Raw genomic sequence first — 21,981 nt, forward strand, 5'->3', positions numbered from 1 at the left:
GAATTCCGGTAAGGGCATTTGTTTGTGTGATGAGTACAGTTTATATATTATATATATCGTTGTCTGAGTACCCATAACACAAGCCTCCTTGGGCTTACCGTGGTACTTAGTCAATCTGTGTAAGAATGTCCTATAATTAAAAACTGTAATAGATGTCATATATTAAAGAAAAACTGACGAAGCCCTCCAGTGGTGAAGGCCGGATTCGAACCGGCATCTTTTGCTATCGCGGCTAACGCCATGAACCCCTAGGCCACCCCGCCACGGCGGTGCCCGTCCGAATTTCTCGACTATATGCCATCTTAGTAAGACTAGGCGTCTTCAATTCTGGCATAGAGTAACTTATACTAGAGCGGTACTGTCATAGTAAATTTTGTAACCCCAGTAAATTCACTGCCATCTGTCGTCACACTTTAAAACTAAAAATTAAGATTTATAAAAATACGATAAAATGTATTTAAATATAGATAAATGATTTTTTTAAATGCATTAATTATTTTTATGATTTTGACCCATGTTCTCTCACTGATATGCGTTAAAATTGTTAAATAACAAACGAAACAGTCAACGCCATCTATACGACAGTGGGCCAAACCTAGTGGGGCCTCTGAACGAGAATCAAATTTTCTTGATTTTCGAGGCACGTTTTTTCCTTAGACTGTAAACATCTATTACGGAGTTATATCTATCTTTGATTCTGGTTAGAGTATAGAGTTCTGTTGGTAGCTCGAAGATCGCAGACACGATATCGACCAAAATTTAACACCTTAAAAGGAAATCCTTTGAGTACCTATCTATCTGCGCACGACATGTATGAAAGGTGTAATATGCGTGTAAGTTCATTATTTTGATTTATCGCTGTTTGTTTTGACATTAAAAATATTAAAATTGAAATAGGGCAGCCATTTGAAAACGCCTTGGCGCAAAGTAGTTATTTTGAACTTTCCGTCATCGCGCGGGACTGGCAACTGGCGGGAGATTGCGCAGGATCGAGACAATGCATGCATGAATTTATTTTTATTTTTGGATTCATAATTTATATCGTTGGAACACCGGAAATGATAAAAATACTTTTGTAAACCTTAACATTATTTGATTAAAAAATATTTAAAATGTTGAAAATTTTTGAGCGGTTGAAACGCTCATAATTTTTGGCGCGAATTCGACGGAGCGTGATGACGTCACACGTTGGGCGGCCCAACTGACGTTTGCTACTAATGACGACGCGCTGTCGAACGCGTGACGTCACGTGGCGTTTCGAGCGTTTCGCTCACTAGCTTTTCGCGGGCAAATTTTTGTACTTTTTATTTATAATTTTAAGTGATTAAATGGCAATAAAACATATTTCGTTCAAATATAAACTTCATGCATGAGGCTAATTGTCGTTTACTCGTGTCGGAGGCCAAGACTCATTTTGGGCCGCTGCGTCATTAAGTTATAGGTATTCGATGGCATTCGTCGCTTTCGACGAAACGGGAAAATGGACGAATTGGTAATTAGCTCTCTGCCGTTCACTATCCTCTTAATGTTTTAATGATGGCATAACCACACTTCGTCATTGCAAATGTTATGCAGAGTTTGCTTGGTCCGACTACAGACATTCGATGTAAAATGCAACTGTAGCTATATTAAAAGATCTTAAAAATAAAAATAAAATTTAGCTTTCGTTTGTCGTTATTTCTACTACGTGGTGGCCTTAGGTAAACCTACATCCGCCCGAGTATCAACTAACATTTCAAATGAATCCATTAGGGAATGAACAAGGGAAAACCCACGTTTCGAGATAATTAAATACGCGGAAGCACAAAATGAATAACGAAACAATTATTTCTTTAGATTTGGATAAAGCTGCGATAATTCAGATTTTCCTTTTCGACCTGCCTAAGGCAACGATTGAAAAGAGGAACAAATCACGGAGTATTTTGTCGATATCCTTACTGAAGTGCCGTTGGAAAGTATCCTAAATTGTAATACTTTCGTACTTCTTATACTTTGATAACAAGGAAAGTCTATTTTCAAAATATAAACTTTATTTCTTGTTAAATTTTCGTAACACCCCTAATTTAAGGAAACTCCGCAACTTGGATACCTATCTGTAAGTTTGTCTTACTACTGGAACAACAACGTCGGATAAGGTGAAAATAAATAATTATGTGTATCAAAACAAAACCCCTAAAAACCCCTAAAATTGTGTCACATATATTGTAACTAGCCCTAGCACAGGCCCCGGTCTTTTTGGGCTGTTACTGCACACTATGTCTTTAAACGCTGGCTTAAATTAAAATGTATAATTAGAAATAGTGAAAAGTTTGTTGTATATATTTAATGAATAAAAATATGAAATATGAAAACGCGAGAGTTTACCCCATTTAGACGTTGCAAGAACTTGCGGTATTTGGCCGATCAACTGAATTTTTTTTAATGCGTCCGGAATTCGGACTTGAGAAAAATAATTTTTGGTAGTCTGGGCTCCATGCACAATGGACAGATCAATTGTTGGCAGAGCCTATATCGGACAAAGCAATCAGTGTTTACCACTTTATTGACCTCTCCCTTGAGTAGGGAACTATGATAGCACCCATGAGGCTGACATGTTCACCTAGAGTGTCCAAAGCCTCCATAAAAACCAGATAAAAAAAAAACTGAATTCTTTGTATTCTGTAGTTAACAATGTATCGAATATGGCATGCAAGTTCTTAAACTTTCTAAAAAGCGGTTTTTAAAGTGTTATATACCTGAGTACTTACAATTTGCCAAGCGGTGAGACACGGTGTACAAAGTAGATGTCCACACGGCTCTATTCTAATGTCTTTGTCGTTTTCTGCGCAGATCTTACACAGTTGAAACGTGCTTCCTGTAACATATACATTTGTCATGAGATAAATAAATAAATATTATAGGACATTATCACACAAATTGACTAAGTCCCACAGTATAAACTCAATAAGGCTTGTGTTGTGGGCACTTAGATAACGCTATATCCACATTCTAATTCAGATTACTAAAGGATATCGATTTTGGGATTTTTCAAAAAAGATCTGTAGTTTTTTCGAAATAATAACGAAGTTTTTCTTTTTATTCTGAAGCAATAGTATTTTTGATTTTGAAAATGTTCTCAGATTCTGGTACCGGTTTAGTCAGTTTTGTGACGATCTAAAAAAAAATGGCAAACATGACAAAACTGTCAAAAAAATTAAAACTTTATTTGGATTGAAACACACCTAAACTAAAAATGGTAATGATTAAAACCAGCAAAGAGTACACGTTTATCTCAAAACAAGACACTCTTATCTAATCCCCTTTCAATATTCAGAAAACTTAGCAACTTTTACACTCACTTTGTTAGCCTTCTTTCACTCATCCTTTCCACGTGTCCAAACCATCTCAACATACCTTTCTCAAATTTTCAGTAATATTAGTAATGAATAATGATTATATATTTAGCAATACTGACCCATTTCGCAATAAAGTTCGTACTGTTCTTGAGTCACTGTGATATGGTCTTCAGCCGGAGATATGATGGCGCTGCTTAGGTCTGGATTAACGTCTCTGCCATCGGGGTATAGGTAGCTGAAAAATAAAGTTAATTTTACAAATAGGGATCAGTTTTTTTTTTTGTTTTTATGTCACACTACTATATAAATTATAAACTGCAATAGAAGTCCTAGACTAAAGAAGAAATATCCAAATACCTTTTAAAAACTTCATATACTGGATAAAATAGGATGGGTGCCGCAAAAGCTGAAGACGCCGTCGCATCCGGCCTCAGCCACTAAAGTGTTTGGTCAAATTTTCTTTAGTATATGGCTCACTCAGTTTATAATTGATTTTAAAAGTAAATTGATAAACCTTTTTAACATTTCAACATGTTTGCCGAGATTTAACCTCACAATTAAGGTTTATTAAGCTTAAAATGTCAACGGAGAGAATGATGTCAAACAACAGTCATTTGAATTTTGAAACAAAATATTATAACTTCGTAACAACATAAATTATAGTTTAACCAACTAAAATTTTCAAGCGAAATGGCAGACATAAACGGAGCAGTACTAATAGGAGACAGCGGGAGTCATTTGGACAATTCGCAGAAAATTAAAATATAACAAATAGTAAACTTACGCAGTAGGGACATTGTAGGGGTTACGTGATTTATTATGTGCATGCATTATGGTGAATAGCGTGTGTGCAACTGTGCAGTTTGCCAATGGCTCACACTTGTAATACATACATGTATTTACATACATTTTATGTCAATTTATGAGAATGTTGAGATAGACGTGTGGCGTGACGAGAATGAATAGACTAAGCAATAAATACCATATAAGAGGAAGCCTGAAAGTTGCACCCATTACAGAAAAACTAAGTTCAAATCGCTTTACGGGTACGTGATAAAGGATGAATGTGGAGGAATGTAACAGGAAAGGAAAACCAAGGAAAAGGTGGATAGACAGTGTAAGAGATAATATAAAAAGAAAGCAGGTGAATGATGAGATGACGAACAACAGAGAGGTAGGGAGGAAAAAAACATGTTGCGCTGAACCGAAGTGATGGAAAAAGGACAAGCGAATGAGGATTTTGTGTCAATGCTAGAACATTCGTCAGATTTGATTTAATCTAATGTTCGGCGACTAGGATACATTTAACACTTTAAATTCGCGTTTTGTACACATAATTAATGTCATTACCGGGTCTAACGCGATTAAATTTCATAATTTTACCTTTTTTCCGACGGTTTGAATGAAGTGGAAAAAAAAGGTAAAACAATGAAATTTTATCGCGTTAGACCCGGTAATGACATTAATTAGGATACATTTGATAGTGACTAGACAATAGTAAAAAAGACAGGTTTTAACTTACAATCCCTCTCTATACCCGTCGAGGAGCGCTTGCACCAAACTTTTGTTCTGCGGGATCGTCTGGAGAATCTCACCGTCTACGGTCACGTAACCTATTGCCCATTGGCCCAGTCTTGTACACGATAATCTGAAGAAAAAAAACACCTATTTTTAAGAATTGTTCTTCGTAAATACCCTAATATGTCTAACGAAAGAAGTGATGTTTCCGGCTTCAAAACATCTATGAGTTTTATCCGAGAGTTCGTAAGAATGTTTCGAATAAATTGAAGGTTAATACCCCAAGTCATTTTGAAAATAGTTTAGGAGCCATTTATGAGTCTAAAAGGTTTGTTCACAGTCTATACGGACGTCATTCGGGCGTCTTTGTTGTACGGAACAGGGTTGTTTTTTCAAAATGACGGGCGTTTTTCCGAGCCTCGCTAATAAGGAAGTACCAAAAGAGTCAAGACTTATACCTACGCGTCGAGATCAAGCAAGTCTCTAAAAAGGTCAATGTGGGAAGGTGAGTACGGTCTTCATCAAATACATTGTACTCGTAACTAGAGGCCGTTACAAGCTTACAAATAACTATTAAATTACCTATAAAAATGCGTGGCCGCCGTGTCACTAAGGGCTATATATAACCTCTTTTATTTTATAAGGATCTTGACTGAACTTTTAATCATCTTTTAGCATTTTTCTGCTCTGTACAACACATCCGAGGTTTGAACCCACAAATTTTTAACCACCACACTCATAATAATTTGCCAGTTTGCTTTTTCTTTGGTATTTTGGTTAGGACTCACCTAAAAACATAACTGCCAGCCTTATGTATGTACTTCTGTAGCCTCGCTTTGACCTCGTCATAAGTAAGGAACGCGACGTAGCCGGGATGCGTCACGGCCAGCAGTTGCCAATTCCGTAGCAACGTACTCCAAGGCTGGAATAACCTGGAACAGAAGATAAGCGCAGATCAGAAGAACGACATTTAAAATTGCTGAAAATACCTAAAATAAAAAATTATACAGCCTTCGATAAGTTTTTGATATAAGTATATCGAAATTTCGTAACAAAATAATTCATTTTCATGTATAAATTTGATTTTAATTCTCTAAAGTTCACCGCCTCGGGTGAAATTCAAACTCGCAGCTTTGTAATTTAATTAGATTTCTGTACCATTATACCGTGTAACAATGACAATTATGCCAGATCCCTTCTCTATAAATTACCTCGCAGCATTGAATTACCAAATGCACCATTTCCCGCTGTTAAAAAAAAATGTAATTGATCAATAAAGCGCGCGGTCGTTTTATACGATAAACGCGGCGTTAAACGCGATGCGTTTGCCGCACACCCATTTTACATCAGATAAATATAATGACACTACAATGTTTTACGCGGTAAACGCAGGCAGCGGTGAGCGCATTGTCATTTTCTCTACATTCCGTTGACGCTTGCGTTCAACGCTGCGTTTATCGCATAAAACAACCTCGTGCTTTACATAATGTTTATACCACAGGGCGGACACGCCATACATCAAAAATCACTTGCATTTCTATGTGTGAACGGCACATCTGTACACGCGGCCTGCGTCATTGTGTAAGTTGCTTAAAAACAGTACTGAGCGGTCGGCAAAAGGTCGTCAATCTGTAGGCCGAGCACATGATTGACGCGACAGTATCTCGCCGCGAGATAGACTATCCGTCTTTTACTAACTGTATGAATTAAACGGGGACGGGTAATCTATGTCGCAGCGAGATACTCTCGCGCCAATCATGTGCTAGCCCGGCTGCTGTCGCAGGGCGAGGTAATTCGAATCGGGGCGGGGCGGTGCGTGGCCCTTCTGTTTGATACTATTACTTATTTTGTGGTTTATACTTAGTCGCAACACACAACTTCGACTATTTTGCCATTATACACTGAAGATCAATAAAAACGACTCGTAAAATAATTTTAAACAAAGTGACCCTCTCATTGCTATTGCACATACATTTGTGTCATTCTCAACCAAAAGGGTACTTATTGTCGGTTGTCAATAAGGCGCTATTTCCATATAGCTTCAATTTGAAATCAACCTTATCGACTAGCGACACCTTTTAGTTGAAAACGTCACATTTAACCCTTAAACCATTCGACCTTACTTTCTAGTTATTCGATTTCGAACCGTAAATCCTATTGTAGAGAATAATGCGTTTTTGTTTGAAGTATGATAGCAAGTATGTTGCCGCTATTCCGCAACGTACTTCACACCTTGCATACTAAACGCTTCATAAACGTATAAATGAATTTACAATACATTTAAAATCGTCACATTATTTACCGGCAATGTAAACACGAGATTCGTCATTGCAAATTAAACTAGACTTTACAAGTATGTATTAAGGTTAAGTTTAGAATGTGATGGTAGATTTCTGTAGGTATTTGTCTAATGAATAACGAAGTACATGTGCCATTGTAAGTAAACATTTGTCAGGGTTCTATATTGTTAATTGTACAGTCTTCCCTGGGGCTCGAGTTATTTACTACGTGGGAAATACATTATGTACTTGTTTTATAAGGCGTAGATATGAAATAACGCCAATACATGAACGGGCATTGATCGTTTTTCCAAAGTCACTTTGAAAATTTAAGGAATTTTATTCGCACAGTAGGTACGATGCTTGTTTCCTTATATCGTAGGTAGATCAAATTTTAGGAAAATACATTTCCTACAAACGTAATTATGTAAGTAAGTAAATCATTTATTCTGCCTAAAATGTGGTGCGTAAGATTTAGAAATGACGAAAGAGCTTGTAGACGTTCTTCCCCACTCGTCTGACCAATGCTTTTAATTGTATATTATTGTTATTGGGGTGTTGTGGGCCTTTGAGTGTCACGTCGACCAAGCGGTGATCTATTGTGACGGCCCTTTAAAGTTCATTACTAATGCCCGTTGTCTCCAGATTTTATTGTATATTATTTATGGTCAACTTTACCACAAGGCGGACACGCTATACATCAAAAATCACTTGCGTTTCTATGTGTGAACGGCACGTCTGTACACGCGTCACGCTCACGCGTCATAGTGTGAGTAAGTTGCTTGAAAATAGTACTGAGCGGCCGGCAAACGGCCGTCAATCTGCTGTCGCGGGGCGAGGTAATTCGAGTCGGGGCGGGGCGGTGCGTGGCCGTTCTGTATGATAATACTATTACTTATTCTGTGACTTTACGTTAGACACCGCGACGTGGCGCAGCCGAATCAGCCAAGTCTGGTCAATGGTCGCGGCCAGCCGACTCGACCCGTTCCGGTCGATAGGAATCATCATGCTTTAACCCGATATTGGTGTCAAAAGGAGCTCCGCAAAGCGGGGCCAATGTACCTTACCTGGATGATAACAGGAAGAGGAGCTTTGGAACTTCTTCAGAGCTACATAATCGTAAACATGAGAAATATAGGTACGAACTTATTTGACTTACCTAGTAAAGACATCAAACTCGAAATTAGATATGAAGTCGTTGCAGGTGAGATCGATGGTGGTCTTTAGGGCCATGGTTTCCAAGCCTGATGATATTGGATGCACGTTGTTCAGCTCTTCTCGAAACAGCTTCCAGGGGACCAGGGTGCTGGGGACAATATAAGGTTACTATTAATAAGCTCTGGTAAACATTTTTGGCTAAACTGTAGGAGCGGAAGGTTGAATAATCATAGAAATTTTGAATCATCAGAATCGGCCGACGTTTTTGCGTCAAATATTATAAGAAGATTGATTGTAAAAAGCTCGGATGGTGTCCATGATCTTGAACATTTAGTTACACTAACATGGTATTTGGTACTCGGTTTTGTTGGTTGTGTACAGTTTGTAAACACAAAACACGATGGAAATTTCACAGACTGCTGGCGCAGAAAAGAGGAGATAACTCTTTCGGTGGTAAGTTGTTGAAACGTTGACTCAAATAGCTTTTGAATAAAACAAGTATTATGGTACTACATACAGATATAAAATGAATTAAATATTCTGCCGTAAAATCAGTTGAAAACAAAACAAGGCGCTAACAGGAAGCCAAATTTAAAACAAAATCAATTCCGCCAGTGTATTTTTAGTCGTTCGATATTGAAACAATATTTTCCCCGTGAAGCCGAGGGCGGTCCTTTTACATTTTTAATTCATTGACCCAACCCGAATCCTACCTGAAACAAAGGCAATTTTACACAAATTGGGCCTAGACCTTACAAAGTGTGTTGTCCCATCGGCATTGGGTTAAGTACTGAGGCCTACGACCAAATTCGAAAATATCGTTCTATGACTCTCTATCAGTTACAAATTCGATGATACTGATTTAAGCTTTCATGAATTCTACACATTATTAAATTGTAAAACGGGACTTCACCACACGCGACCAAATCGCGGAGACCATGGGGACAACGCCGTCCTCGAAACGTCGGAGGTAAATGTTAAAACTTAAATACGCGATTAAGTTCCGTTTTACAATTTGATAAATTTGATGATACTCGTAGAGAGGCAAATAGATACAGGACGAAAGAAATGTTTCGCGGTCAGCCTGAGTGCAGGCGACGTGAACTTTCAGAAATGAAAAGTGACGTCCCGAGACGGTTAAGATTGTCAATTTCTCCCGTTTGTGAAAATTATGGCTGACCGCTTACAGCTTCGAATGTGATTGTTAATTGCAAAACGTGCATGGAAACAGAGGAAACAACAACACACATTCTTTTAGATTGCAAGCAGGTATACCTAAGTATATTAGGTACCTATGGTCTCCGGGTACACTAAAGTTAGCAAATCTTGCTAGGTTTCGTGGTAGACGGGTAGAACTGTAATGGTTACAGTAGCGCTACCTCGTTTTTCACGCAAAATAGGCACAATGGATGTCGAACTTGCCGATTTGAACTAATTATTTGTTGACAGAAATTATAATTGACGCCATTCGACAAATGTATGAATTTAAGCAACCAATTGCTTGTTCAAAGCATAACAATTGCTTCGTTTTGTTTTATCCTCAATTTGGTCCAATCCTGCACAAATTCATCTAAGACCCTCTAATCCGAGCTTCAGAAACATCAAACATTAACACTAAAATGGATTATTCGTGCCCGCAAACTATAATTTCCTATGTAACCTTGCCCTGAAAGGGATCAACAACAAACCTCAAGGATAATTACTTAATTACATTGGTTGAGCTTTGTACTTGTTCAATGACTACTATTGATTTGATTTAATAAGGACTTACTGTGGGACTAGGTTGATTTGTGTAAGATTGACTCATAATATTAAATATTTCATTTAAGCTTGAAAACTCTTAATAACAGTATTCAGATAAAATGATATAATGTATTTCAGTGGACCTTATTACAGCTATTTACCATCATGTAAGGTTGTGGTGTCATACTTATAAATTTTTAGAATTAGGATCGAGTGACTCAACTCAAAAGTTTCTAAAATTACAATACTTTCCATATGAAGAGGCTCGGGAAATTCTCAAAATGTGCTTTGGACATCTTTCCAAAATGGAAACTTTCTTTACTTCTGGTAAATTGTTGCACTTTTATGAGGACTAGTTTGGGGGTGGTCAAGAAAATGTGACACGTTGTGACAAGGGGGAAGGGGGGAGTCAAAAACTTTGTGACGTCACTTTAACTTATTTAAATTATTTTATTCGCTGTACAGTTAAATAACAAGTTTTGGGAACGATAATCGTTTTTATTCGTTTAATTTTCTTTCCTAATCAGTTTTGGGTTATAAAATTACTCATCATTCGCTTGCCCTTGTCCCATTCACTTGGGGTCGGCGCAGCATGTCTTTTTCTTCCATACATCTCTGTCACCTCATCATTCACTTGCGTTAGTTTCATATCATCTTTCACACAGTCCATCCACCTTTTCCTCGGTTTTCCTCTCCTCGTACTTCCCTCCACATTCATTCGTTTTGCCGATTTCATTGAAAAAATGTGAAGTCACACCAGGGGGGAGGGGTTTGCCAAATGTGACCAAGAGTGACAAGGAGGGGGGAGGTGTCAAAAGACCTCGAAATTCGTGTGACGTAATTAATGGATGTACCCTTTTCGGAAAAATTATGCAATGCAACTTGATCATATGTAGTCTGAATGGGTTTGAGACGGCAGGCAGTTGGGGTTCAGAGGCACGCGGTTTCTAAAGAATTAGGGCGTCGCTTGCGCGAGAGCGGCTGCGATATTCGCTCTGGGTTGTATCTGAGAAGTGTATTTTCAAAAGGGCTTTGAAGGGTGTTCATAGAGAAATAAGCCCTTTTGAAAAGAATCTCCTCATCTGGTTCAGCAGGTCTCCATTGCAGTTCAGCGAAAAACGCAGTGAGGATATTTATGGGAATCTTTGAGTTTTTATTTTATTTACTTAATTATTTTGTTTTATTTTGATTAATTTATATTAATGATAGATTATAGTCGAAGTTTAATAATGTCTGAATGATACTCTTGTTTAACGTCTGTCAAGCCAATCGCCTATTTGTGTCGTTTTCAAGCAAAAGGTACCACATTGTCGCTTGCCATAAGAACGCTCTGACAGGTTTTTCGTATAAAGATACAAGCAATTTTCGTCCTTATGTTAAACAACAATGTGGTACCTTTTGATTGAAAACGTCACATTTTACAATATCGCCGATAGTTGTACGAGTATGACACTTCACAGGTTATGAAGTTCGAAGGTTATTAGTTGCGAAGTTCGTTCATGGCAATTAGGTAAACTGATAGTCGATAATTTTAAATGGCCACGTAATGGGTAAGTGTCCGCACTTAGCTAATGGTTGTGTAATATCACACAATATGTGTAGGTACTTTAACTAGTGTAATGGTTACACGGGCAATTGTTACTAAAACGAGGTGACTAGGTAAAAATGGGGTTACTTTTGTAGTCTCGAAAGGACCAAGATTGTTCATTAATAACTTGATATGTTAGTGTAACTCGTTAAATATTTATGAATTCTTATAAATACATATATATTATAGGACATTATTACACAAATTGACTAAGTCCCACGGTAAGCTCAACAAAGCTTGTGTTGTGGATACTTAGACAACGGTACAGTATATAATATATAAATACTTAAATAAGTACATAGAAAACACCCATGACTCAGGAACAAATATCCGTGCTCATCATTGAATAAATGCCCTTACCAGGATTTGAACCTAGGACCATCGGCTTCACAGGCAGGGTCACTACCTACTAGGCCAGACAGGTCGCCAAATAGGGTTCATCCATTAATTACGTCACACGAATTGTGAGGTTTTTTGACACAATTGGTCACATTGTTTCAATAAAATCGCCAAAACGAATTAAGTATTATTAATATATTATCATAATATTTTTGACAAAAGAAATATTAGTAATTTTATAACCCAAAACTGATTAGGAAAGAAAATTAAACGATTAAAAACGATTATCGTAGAGGTAAATATCAAATGATTTAAAAGTGTACGTCCAGGGTGGATGTAGGATTTTCGCTTCTATGTAACCTGCTACGGGTTACGGCGTAGCGCTACGAGACTATTATAATCAGGCAGATGAAATAATGCGCTACGACTCAAAAATAATATTGATGTGTGAAAAACTGCCAACTCACTTCGCGGTTTAGAACTGAAACTAATATTTGGGTAAATAAGGACTTATGTGTAGCTTGCATTCGATTTAACATCGCCTCGTCCATGTTTATATAGTATTTACCTAATCTATTTAACCTAAGTGCTTGGCCTAAATAGTCTGAATTCATAAGTTTCCTCATTAGCACTAATTAATACACATATTACGCGCCCTTAACATACATTACCTACTTGCTATTAGTGTAATATGATACAAAGTAGACTTATATAGCCTCTAATATTACGATATCGATATAAAGTAGGTAGTGTTTCGTCTAGAACAAAGATAGGTGGACAAAATATTTTTTTATTTTGGGTTAATAATGTTCAATTAAATATAATTAATTTTAAATAGGTCTAAATGAAAATAAAATATATTTAAAAAATAATTAACATTTTTTTACAGTTAATTAAATAATAAAAGCGTAAAGAAGCGTGGGCGGGGTAGGCCCAGGAGAAGATGGCGAGACTACTTTGACACCTTCCTTTACAACGGGCCCGAGGAAGCACAAAATCGGGAGTTATGGAGAACCAGGGGAGAGGCCTTTGCCTAGCAGTGGGACACTCAAATAGGCTAAGAAAAAAATAAAAAAACCGGCCAAGTGCGAGTCGGACTCGCGCACCAAGGGTTCCGTACTTTTGAGTATCTGTTGTTATAGTGGCAACAGAAATACATCATCTGTGAAAATTTCAACTGTCTAGCTATCACGGTTCATGAGATACAGCCTGGTGACAGACAGACCGACGGACAGCGGAGCCTTAGTAATAGGGTCCCGTTTTTACCCTTTGGGTACGGAACCCTAAAAAACTATAATAGACACAATATTTAACACATGTCACGACATGCCTGCGTAATAGTACATTACGATACAAGTGCGAAAAATAGGTAATTCGAAACGAGTCGCGATAAATTGAAACACGAGCGAGTTGCGAATTACCTATTCGCACATGTATCACCGTTTTACAGTTCATATGGCAATTGAAATTTTCGAAATAGTTACGTAATGTGCTAATTATCGCACTAGTGCGGTAAAGTAGCACAATATGTACTGTAAAAATAACATAAACAATTAGCTAACGAGTTATTGTGGTGGAAGGCAATTAATATCGAATCAGCAAATTAGCACAGTTATTATTACCGAGCGGGCGAGGCCGCGGTCCGAACTCATTAATATATCGACAGGTAATGAATTTATTAATAGTAGAGTTTCCTGTACAAAAATAATGATTCACTGAAACAGACAGGATTTCTTACATTATAACACTTTAAACTCTCGCATTTTGTGTGCATAATTAAATTAATGTCATTAATGGGGCCCACTGACCTATCAGTCCGCCGGACGACATCGGCCTGTCAGTTGTTCGGAACTGTCAATTTTTTGTTCTAACTCACAGGCCAATATCGTCCGGCGGACTGATAGTCAGTGGGCCCCTTAACGGGTCTAACGCGATTAAATTTCATCATTTTACCTTTTTTCCGACGTTTCAGCTAGGTGGTTCTAGCTGTGGTCACGATAGACTGGCGTCCCAGCAAAATGTCAATTGGGACATTGGTAAACAACACTAAACTACCCAACATTACTTTGTATAAAAAAAGTAAAATAATATTAAATATATTAATATCGGGTCACCCACGTATATTATATTATAAACGCTCGACATGTTTCACTCCGTACCGAGGAGTGTCATCAGGACACTCGAAAAATTCGATATTTCTGTAAGGCCCTGTAGGTCAATTCTATCAGCTAACAAGAGCAAACCACTCAAAATTTGCAGCACTTTGCTACACATTATGTGGATAAAATGCAACTTTCTTATCAGTTTTTGAGGTAAGTACAAAGAGAGCATTTACGAGCTGGTGTGGTAAAAATAAAATTCCTTGACCACAATTAATCAGGGCTAGTTCATCATCATTCACTGACCCGTTGTCCCATTCACTTGGGGTCGGCGCACCATGTCTTTTTCTTCTATACCTCTCTGTCACCCGTCATCTCATCATTCACTTGCGTTCGTTTCATATCATCTCTCACACAGTCCATCCACCTTTTCCTCGGTTTTCTTCTCCTCGTTCCTCCCTCCACATTCATTCTATATGCATGACATGCCCGTACCACGCTAGGCGATTTGCCCTTACTTTTTCTGTACATAACAAACCATCGTGTTATTTTTCCACAATAAACTAGTAAACCCACTTGAGTGGGTGCAATTATTGACAAAGGTGTGGGCGTGGGGCGACCACGTGTGGGATTATTTAACGCGGATTTTCCAAGAAGGTAATAAATTTAATGAATTTACTGACATTTAACTAAAAGTTTTTGAAGCCCACTAGCAGTAGCAACAGTTGCTACCAAATTTATAGTTACTATAAAGTTGGTAATACAATTTTATTTTTTTACCAAACGTACCTATACCAGTAGGAGGGAACAGTGGCTCCGTAGAAAAAGGCCGGGTACAGTGAACCATCAGTCAACGTTATTTCAACAAGAGAGAGGCGATATTTGGGCGACTGAGACACTGGTCGAGCTTCGACGGATACGTTTGGGAGAACATAATTATTAAATTTTCGGACGGTTACCTAAGTAACTTCGTGCCAAACTCCCAATGAATACCTTTTCTAGGTACTTGTCCTAAGTTTTTTTGTCGTAAGTGTATGTGTGGGAGGGCTAATAGGGCCGCGATTTTCAGAATTGCGTTTAGCGTCAAGATATCCGAGACGTGTACTTTCGAAGTCGTTGAGACCAGCGTGTTACAGTCTGGCAATTCTCTGAGCTAGGTATGTCAACGACCTTGGTTCTCTTGCAGATTTTTATATAACTAGTGTTACTATAGTGTAACCGGAAGCACGGCTGAATTCCAATCGGCATTTGCAGGGTTAACTCGATATTCCACTTAGCTAAGTGCCCCGACACGAGGTTAATGAAAGTGGGGGGGAAAAGGTTCAAGTTGAATAACAGCGTAAACATGATAACAACATTTGTGTAAATTGTGTTCAACATTATCCAAACAATTTAGCGCTGGTGAACGGCTGGCTGCAGGAAACGACCAAAATGACATTTTTGAGAAATGTATTAACTTTGACATTTGCGGGGTTCCGTACCCAAAGGGTAAAAACGGGAACCTATTACTAAGACTCCGCTGTCCGTCTGTCTGTCCATCTGTCTGTCACCAGGCTGTATCTCATGAACCGTGACAGATAGTTGAAATTTTCACAGATGTATTTCTGTTGCAGCTGTAACAACAAATACTAAAAAGTACGGAAACCGCGGTGGGCGAGTCCGACTCGCACTTGTCCGATTTTGGGAAATGTAAATTATCTCCGACATTGGCGGCAGTAATGCAGTCGTTAGTAGTTAAAAAACTGAATAATGTGTAAACTAAAACGTAAAACATTTGAATAACTATAACCCACGATAGCCAGACAAAGTGGGACATCTATACAGGGCACAAAACTTTATACAGGGCCAGCAAGCAAACCAGTGATTTATGGGGCACGTGGACACAAGGGTTAATAAAAAGCCAAGTGTGAGCCGGACTCGCGCACGAAGCATTCCGTATCATTACGCAAAAAAACTGACTAATGATGCTAAAAGGATCGCTAAGGTGTCGAGTGTCCACGGTGGACGGACAAAGTGATGGGACATTCCCGAAAGTCTCGCTCGTATTACACCAAATTGGGAACGCGCGGTCCGGTTACAAAGGGTCTTGTCCGCTGAAATCGGTGATTTATGGGTCACGTGGACACGCGGGTTGATGAAGATCGTTTTCTGTTGTCCATTGAATAATAAGTCGAAAAAAAGGCTAAAACCCTTTTTAAAATTGAAGCAGCGTATGCCCTCGAGCAAAAATCGCCGACAAAAAATGTGTAGCAACGGTATGATATTGATTAAGCGTTTGCAGTAGCGAATATGTTGCCAAAGTATGAAGTGCTTTTGGTTTAAAAGATACTAGGTTTTGCCCGCGACTTCGTCTGCTTGAACTTAGTAACCGCAGATAGTAAGAATAGCGCCTGGATAAAGTCTAATGGCAATCATTCGATTTGAGCACATGCTTAATTGCTTACACAAATTATCAGGCACTTCATTATCTCAATTTCACCCCGCTTTTGACCCTCTTACTATTGATTTTCGGGATAAAAATTATCGTATGTTCCGGGACTCAAACTATCTCTACGCCAAATTTCAACAATCGGTGCAGCGGTTTAAGCGTGAAGAGGTAACACACAGACAGACAGACAGACTTTCGCATTTATAATATTAGTATGGATTGGTGGTTGACTGATTTTCAAAATTACCCCGTAGGATTCGAAGTTATCCAAATGCACCTTAAGCGAAAAGTCTGTCTGTCAATGTCATTTTCGTACACAAAATTCTTTTCATTGTCTTGTTTTTTGTCCCAAAAAAATGTGACGGAGTGGAGCTTTGAGTATGGGGTGAAATTTAGTTTTTAATTTTTCTTAACAGAATTATAATTTACAGCTAGAAAGAAATGCAATAGCGCTCAACTTTTTTATTTATTTGATAAAACACCAAAATTTCGCGTGACAGTGGTTAGAAACAAGACAACGAAAACAATTTTGACCCACACATAATAACCGATCTTGACTTTCTAATCTTGACTGTCCACTAGGCGAACCGACTAATCCAACCTTTAACCAACTCATCCCAGAAAGTCTCACAAGGTTCTAAAGAGGCCCACTGACTATCAGTCCGCCGGACGATATCGGCCTGTCAGTTAGAACAAAAATTTGACAGTTCCGAACAACTGACAGGCGATATCGTCCGGCGGACTGATAGTCAGTGGGCCCCTTTATGAAGTAATAAGTGCGTGGGCAACCGTAAAGGGACGTTATTGACCTATAAAGGCGCTGACAGACCCTTAACTTTACGAGTTGGTATAAATCTAGTCCAAGATATTGGTTCGTTTATGAGACATCTGTTGATTGCACGCCCAGCCGCAAAATTGCACTAGTGTCCATGCAATTTTGCAGCTCGCTGTACGTACAATCCGCACATGAGGTCCGATCATTTCTGCAAGGCTGTGGAAGTTGGACGAACGGCCCGATTTGAACTTTTAGATACGTCAAATATTACGTCTAGATACAATATGGATTAGATGTCAGTGTCAGTTTTTCAAACAAAAACGTCATTTTTGACAGTGACATATCTAATCCATATCATATGTAGACGTATCCTAAAGTTCGAATAGGGCCGGAAATGTGCCGGGCTGGCCTATCAATCGATAATCTGGCTTATCTGCTGATAGATTTTTTGAAATCCTTCGATTTTCTAATCGAAATAGACTTTACAATGCATGTGCTCGAAAAGTGCATTTTCTACGGAGCCATATCATGCGGAAAGTACTACTTTTCCGCACTAGTGCTTATTGTTTTCAATTTTTTAATAATTAAACTTATTTGCCATGATATGTTTTTTTATTTACTCGCACAATGCATAGTAAAACATTGTATGATACACGTGCGTAAAGATGGATGATTTCATACACTTTCCGCACTTGTTGCATAAATAGCTATTTCTCTTAATTTTTCATATTTTTGTATGGGGATCGAAATGTTTCGTTTCCAAAATGTCATTTTCCTGAAATTTCCGGCAATTTTTTTAAACTGCACAACTTGCACATCTGTATGCAGAACTTAAGAATATAATAGAATATTAATTTATTCGTAAGCACAGACACAGAAGAGGGGATGCTTGCAAGATATGGGCCTGTCAGTTAAGAGGTAGTCGATTTTGGAGCAAAAATGTAAAATTGATAGATTTAGTCGTTGAAATTATACACGTTTTGTTACGTAATATCTAAATAACAAGTATTGATTTCTATTAGCATGTCTTCTCATCTTGCCTTTTAATAATGAGGTCGCGAGCGTGCGTCACCGGTAATGCATGAAGAGAAGGGGCAGTTTTTAAAAATTCATCAAAAAATCATGGTGGTAAATTATACAAATTGATGTATAAGAATAGTTTCAGAAAATGTTGTAGATTGTTTTAAGTATCAAAATTACGTTGAAATTAAGTCGATTTTTAGAGAAATTGTCACTTGTTTTGAAGTAATTTCTGGAGAAAATTGATTTCGTCTAACTTTCATTTACACTACTTCAAAGTCATAATAATAAAAATGTAGTCTGATAAACGTCAAGTACGGGATATGTGTAATACAAAATTACCATGTTTAGCAGTCCAAACATTACGAAGTTTACAAATAAGAGCGACAAAATCAGTGCTTTACGCGCGTTTACCTAAACGTCCATCAGAAAAGCAAACATTACTAATTTTGTGAGTCTGTTTTCAAAAAATTGATCTGATAGAAGGTAAGATAAGAAGACGTGCTAATAGAAACCAGTACTTGTTATTTGAATTAGGTAACAAAAGGTGTAAAATTTCACGGAATAAAACTATCAATTTTACATTTTTGCGACTAAAATCGACAACGGCCTCTTAAAATAAAAATTTGACAGTTCCGAACAACTAACAGGCCGATATCGTCCGGCGGACTGATAGTCAGTGGGCCCCTTTACAGCCTTTACGCTCAATACATAGCTAGCACAAAACGTTCCACGTGTTAAACTATTTTTAAATCACAATACGCGTTCGAAGACATTCTTTACCTGAAAGGAAGGAAGGAAAGGAAAAAAACAGCCCTATTCGTTTCGAGATGTTTGTAAAATAACCGTTTCGTTTATCATTATCCTGAACCGTTATGAAAAACGAATATATGCGATAACAAACCAATGAAATGTAGACACGTAAAAAATAAATTAAGGGCCTATTTCAAAATGTCCAAGTAAAGTATTGGATAGCTAATTAACAAATAAATTAACTGCCAGATAAAATTTCCTACAAAAAAAGCACTTTATCCAACAGATAAAGCTTATTTGGAGATTGTGAAACGCCAACGATGACTTTAATCGTCAGATAAGTGGCAAATAGCTTATTCAGGACTTTACTTGGACATTGTGAAACAGGCCCTTAGCGTTGGAATTTATATAAATAAACGTAACGGAAAATATGTTAAGCTGCGCTTCGATTTAGAGTCAAGCCGGGTGAGCTGTATAGGTACATCCATCTTATATTGCCAGTAAGACATACATTAAAAGGCATGTATATTATATAATAACTTTTGAACTAACAGATGTTCTTCCGTTACTAAATGTTATTTAAAGAAACAGTTTTCGAAAACGTTACGGAAAAACGCTCAGCTCCAGTGAAAACGCAATAGAACTTTGCAGCTTTCTAGTTTGTCAAAAGAAGGTAAAACGGTGGGCGATAAATGACACGTGCCTTTTATTAACTGCGTTAAGGGTCCCCGGCAAGCTCGGTTCTCCATACAAACGTAGTTATGCTCTCATTTTAAAACGAGTAGCTAGTTTGCTCTGAAACTTTGTACCAGCAATAGGATAAGGTATGTCTATGTCTGTAATTAGTTTATGTAGCTTCAGATACCATAGTTAAAAAATACAGCGAATTTAAGTTTTTCATACAAAAACTTGTTTTTGCTCTATTTCGTTTGTTTTATAAACTGGAGCTATATACCTATATAAACTAATTAAAGACATTGTATGTGCAAAGTTTCATTATAATCCAACCCATACTTTTAAAATGAGAACGAAACTCTGTTTGTATGGGAAGGTGAAATTCGGCCGAGCTTGCCGAGCTTGCTCTTAAAGGGTTGTTCAGGTAAAGAGGTTTTACACGTGCTAAGGGAAATGAAGCCTTGTGTCAATGCTGTTAAGGCTTTGACATGGGCAAACTTATTGTTGGTTGCTTCACTTGAGAAATAGATATAGATATTTCTGAAGATATGAAAGGAAAAGGTTTGCGGTTCTTTGATAAATTGCAATCGTATTGCAAGTTATTCGTAAGGATTTCACTGAGCTATATCGGGAAATGGGTCACAGGCGTGTTTCGTTATGGAGGTTTTTATCTTGCAAATAGTTCGACAATAAAAAAATTCGGATACGGAGTAGTCACACATACACCTTCAAATTCCTTCGCAGGTTGAATCACCTAATACTTAAATGTATAGTTGATGTCAAAAAATAGGTTTCATATTCCTAATAACGGTTCTGGCACTACAGGCGCGTATCTGATTTGCCAAGTGCCGCTCTCACCTTGAATTTAAATCCAGCCATTGATACCGTTCAACCGCTTTATGAATGAAGTCATTGATAAACACTTTTACTATGCCGTTCGACGTTAGTATTGCAAGATTTATAAACATGTGTTTTAGGGGTACAGTGAGGAACCGTTAACTAGGTAATATTCTTGTCAAGATTCTATGAATAGGGTAAACTCGCATTAAGTATTTGGTGATAGTGATACGCCTTATTCGGTGATACAAGTTTTGAAGCATGACACCAAGGAAAGCTAGTGAATTAAGGCCTCACGGCAAAGCCGCCGAAGCCGTGAAGTGAGGTCCCATTTAAAAGGCCCTAATTCACTAGCTTTCCTGGGTGTCACGCTTCAAAACTTGTATCACCGAATTAGGCGTGTCAAGAAATACTGCGAGTTAACCCTACTCGTAACTTTACTTCTTGTTAATATAGTAATAATATATGCATCGTCCAGGGGAAAAACATTATTTGACCCTTTTACCATATTAAGATTGTGACGGTCAGCAGAGTACTATCAGCCTATGAGGATGACAGATAAGTTAGCGCATCCGTTGATCCAGTTTAGATTACATATGCCTGCTTCGCCCTAGATTAAGAATGTAATATTACGATAGCTACTGTATATGTGGTATTTTCTATAAAAAGGGACCTTATTGTCGATGGCGCTTACGCCATTATTAATGATGCTCCGATATAAATACAATGCCGCGCGACGCTGAGCGGCGTAAGCGCCATCGGCAATATGGTCCCTTTTCATAGAAAATGCCCCATATAAGCGCTAGTCAATACGGAATAAATTAGTCTAAGTTCACCCGCCAAAGGTAAGTTATTATTCATAAAGTCGCGGTTCCTAAAAAGACTTGATTTTTCCCATTAAAAGTGCCAGACTAGTTTTATGATTTTTTTTATAATAAAATTTATTATAGCCTTTTCGTGAAAAACAGGTTATACGAGAACTTTCTTGTATGTTATCAAATTTTGGCTTGGGACTCTTGGGTGTTTACCATATCAATTTCATATCAATTTTGGAAGACTTGTATATTTATATCTAACTTAGTTACTTACTCATAATATCCACTCACGAATTATAAATGTCTGCTCTATTTTAAAAAGACAACGATTTATCTTGCTTCCCACCTCTCACAAATAATATTTAAATTAATTAATGTTTTTCCAACCGACATAAGTATCCGCCTCTTCCTGGAACCCACGACTAGAATCACGCCTACATTATTTTTACTTCCAAAACTTAGCGTTCCACCCTCATTTGTATATGGGCGGAATTCCGGTGACGTATGTCTGTTGATGGATATGTGGGACAAACGACCTTTATTATTATCTTCATTAATTTTACTGTCTACTGACTAAAAGGTCACTTGAGTCATAGACTTATAACCTACTTACTCAACA

The 21,981-nt window shown here is 37.8% G+C and overlaps 1 protein-coding gene across 2 annotated transcripts in view; it reads right to left on the minus strand.

The window, feature by feature from the left end:
• The window catches only part of LOC134751884 (E3 ubiquitin-protein ligase CBL), a 137,732-nt gene that overhangs the window by 33,851 nt on the left and 81,900 nt on the right, over nt 1-21,981 (minus strand). For both annotated transcript variants that reach the window (XM_063687430.1, XM_063687429.1), the window contains exons 2-6: nt 8,292-8,438; nt 5,642-5,785; nt 4,858-4,983; nt 3,455-3,570; nt 2,748-2,854 (exon numbers count right to left, since the gene is read on the minus strand). In XM_063687430.1, the coding sequence (XP_063543500.1) occupies nt 2,748-2,854; nt 3,455-3,570; nt 4,858-4,983; nt 5,642-5,785; nt 8,292-8,438 (640 nt within the window). The remainder of the gene's footprint in view (nt 1-2,747; nt 2,855-3,454; nt 3,571-4,857; nt 4,984-5,641; nt 5,786-8,291; nt 8,439-21,981) is intronic.

This window comes from Cydia strobilella, chromosome 23, assembly GCF_947568885.1.
Source record: "Cydia strobilella chromosome 23, ilCydStro3.1, whole genome shotgun sequence".
Lineage (NCBI taxonomy): Eukaryota > Metazoa > Arthropoda > Insecta > Lepidoptera > Tortricidae > Cydia > Cydia strobilella.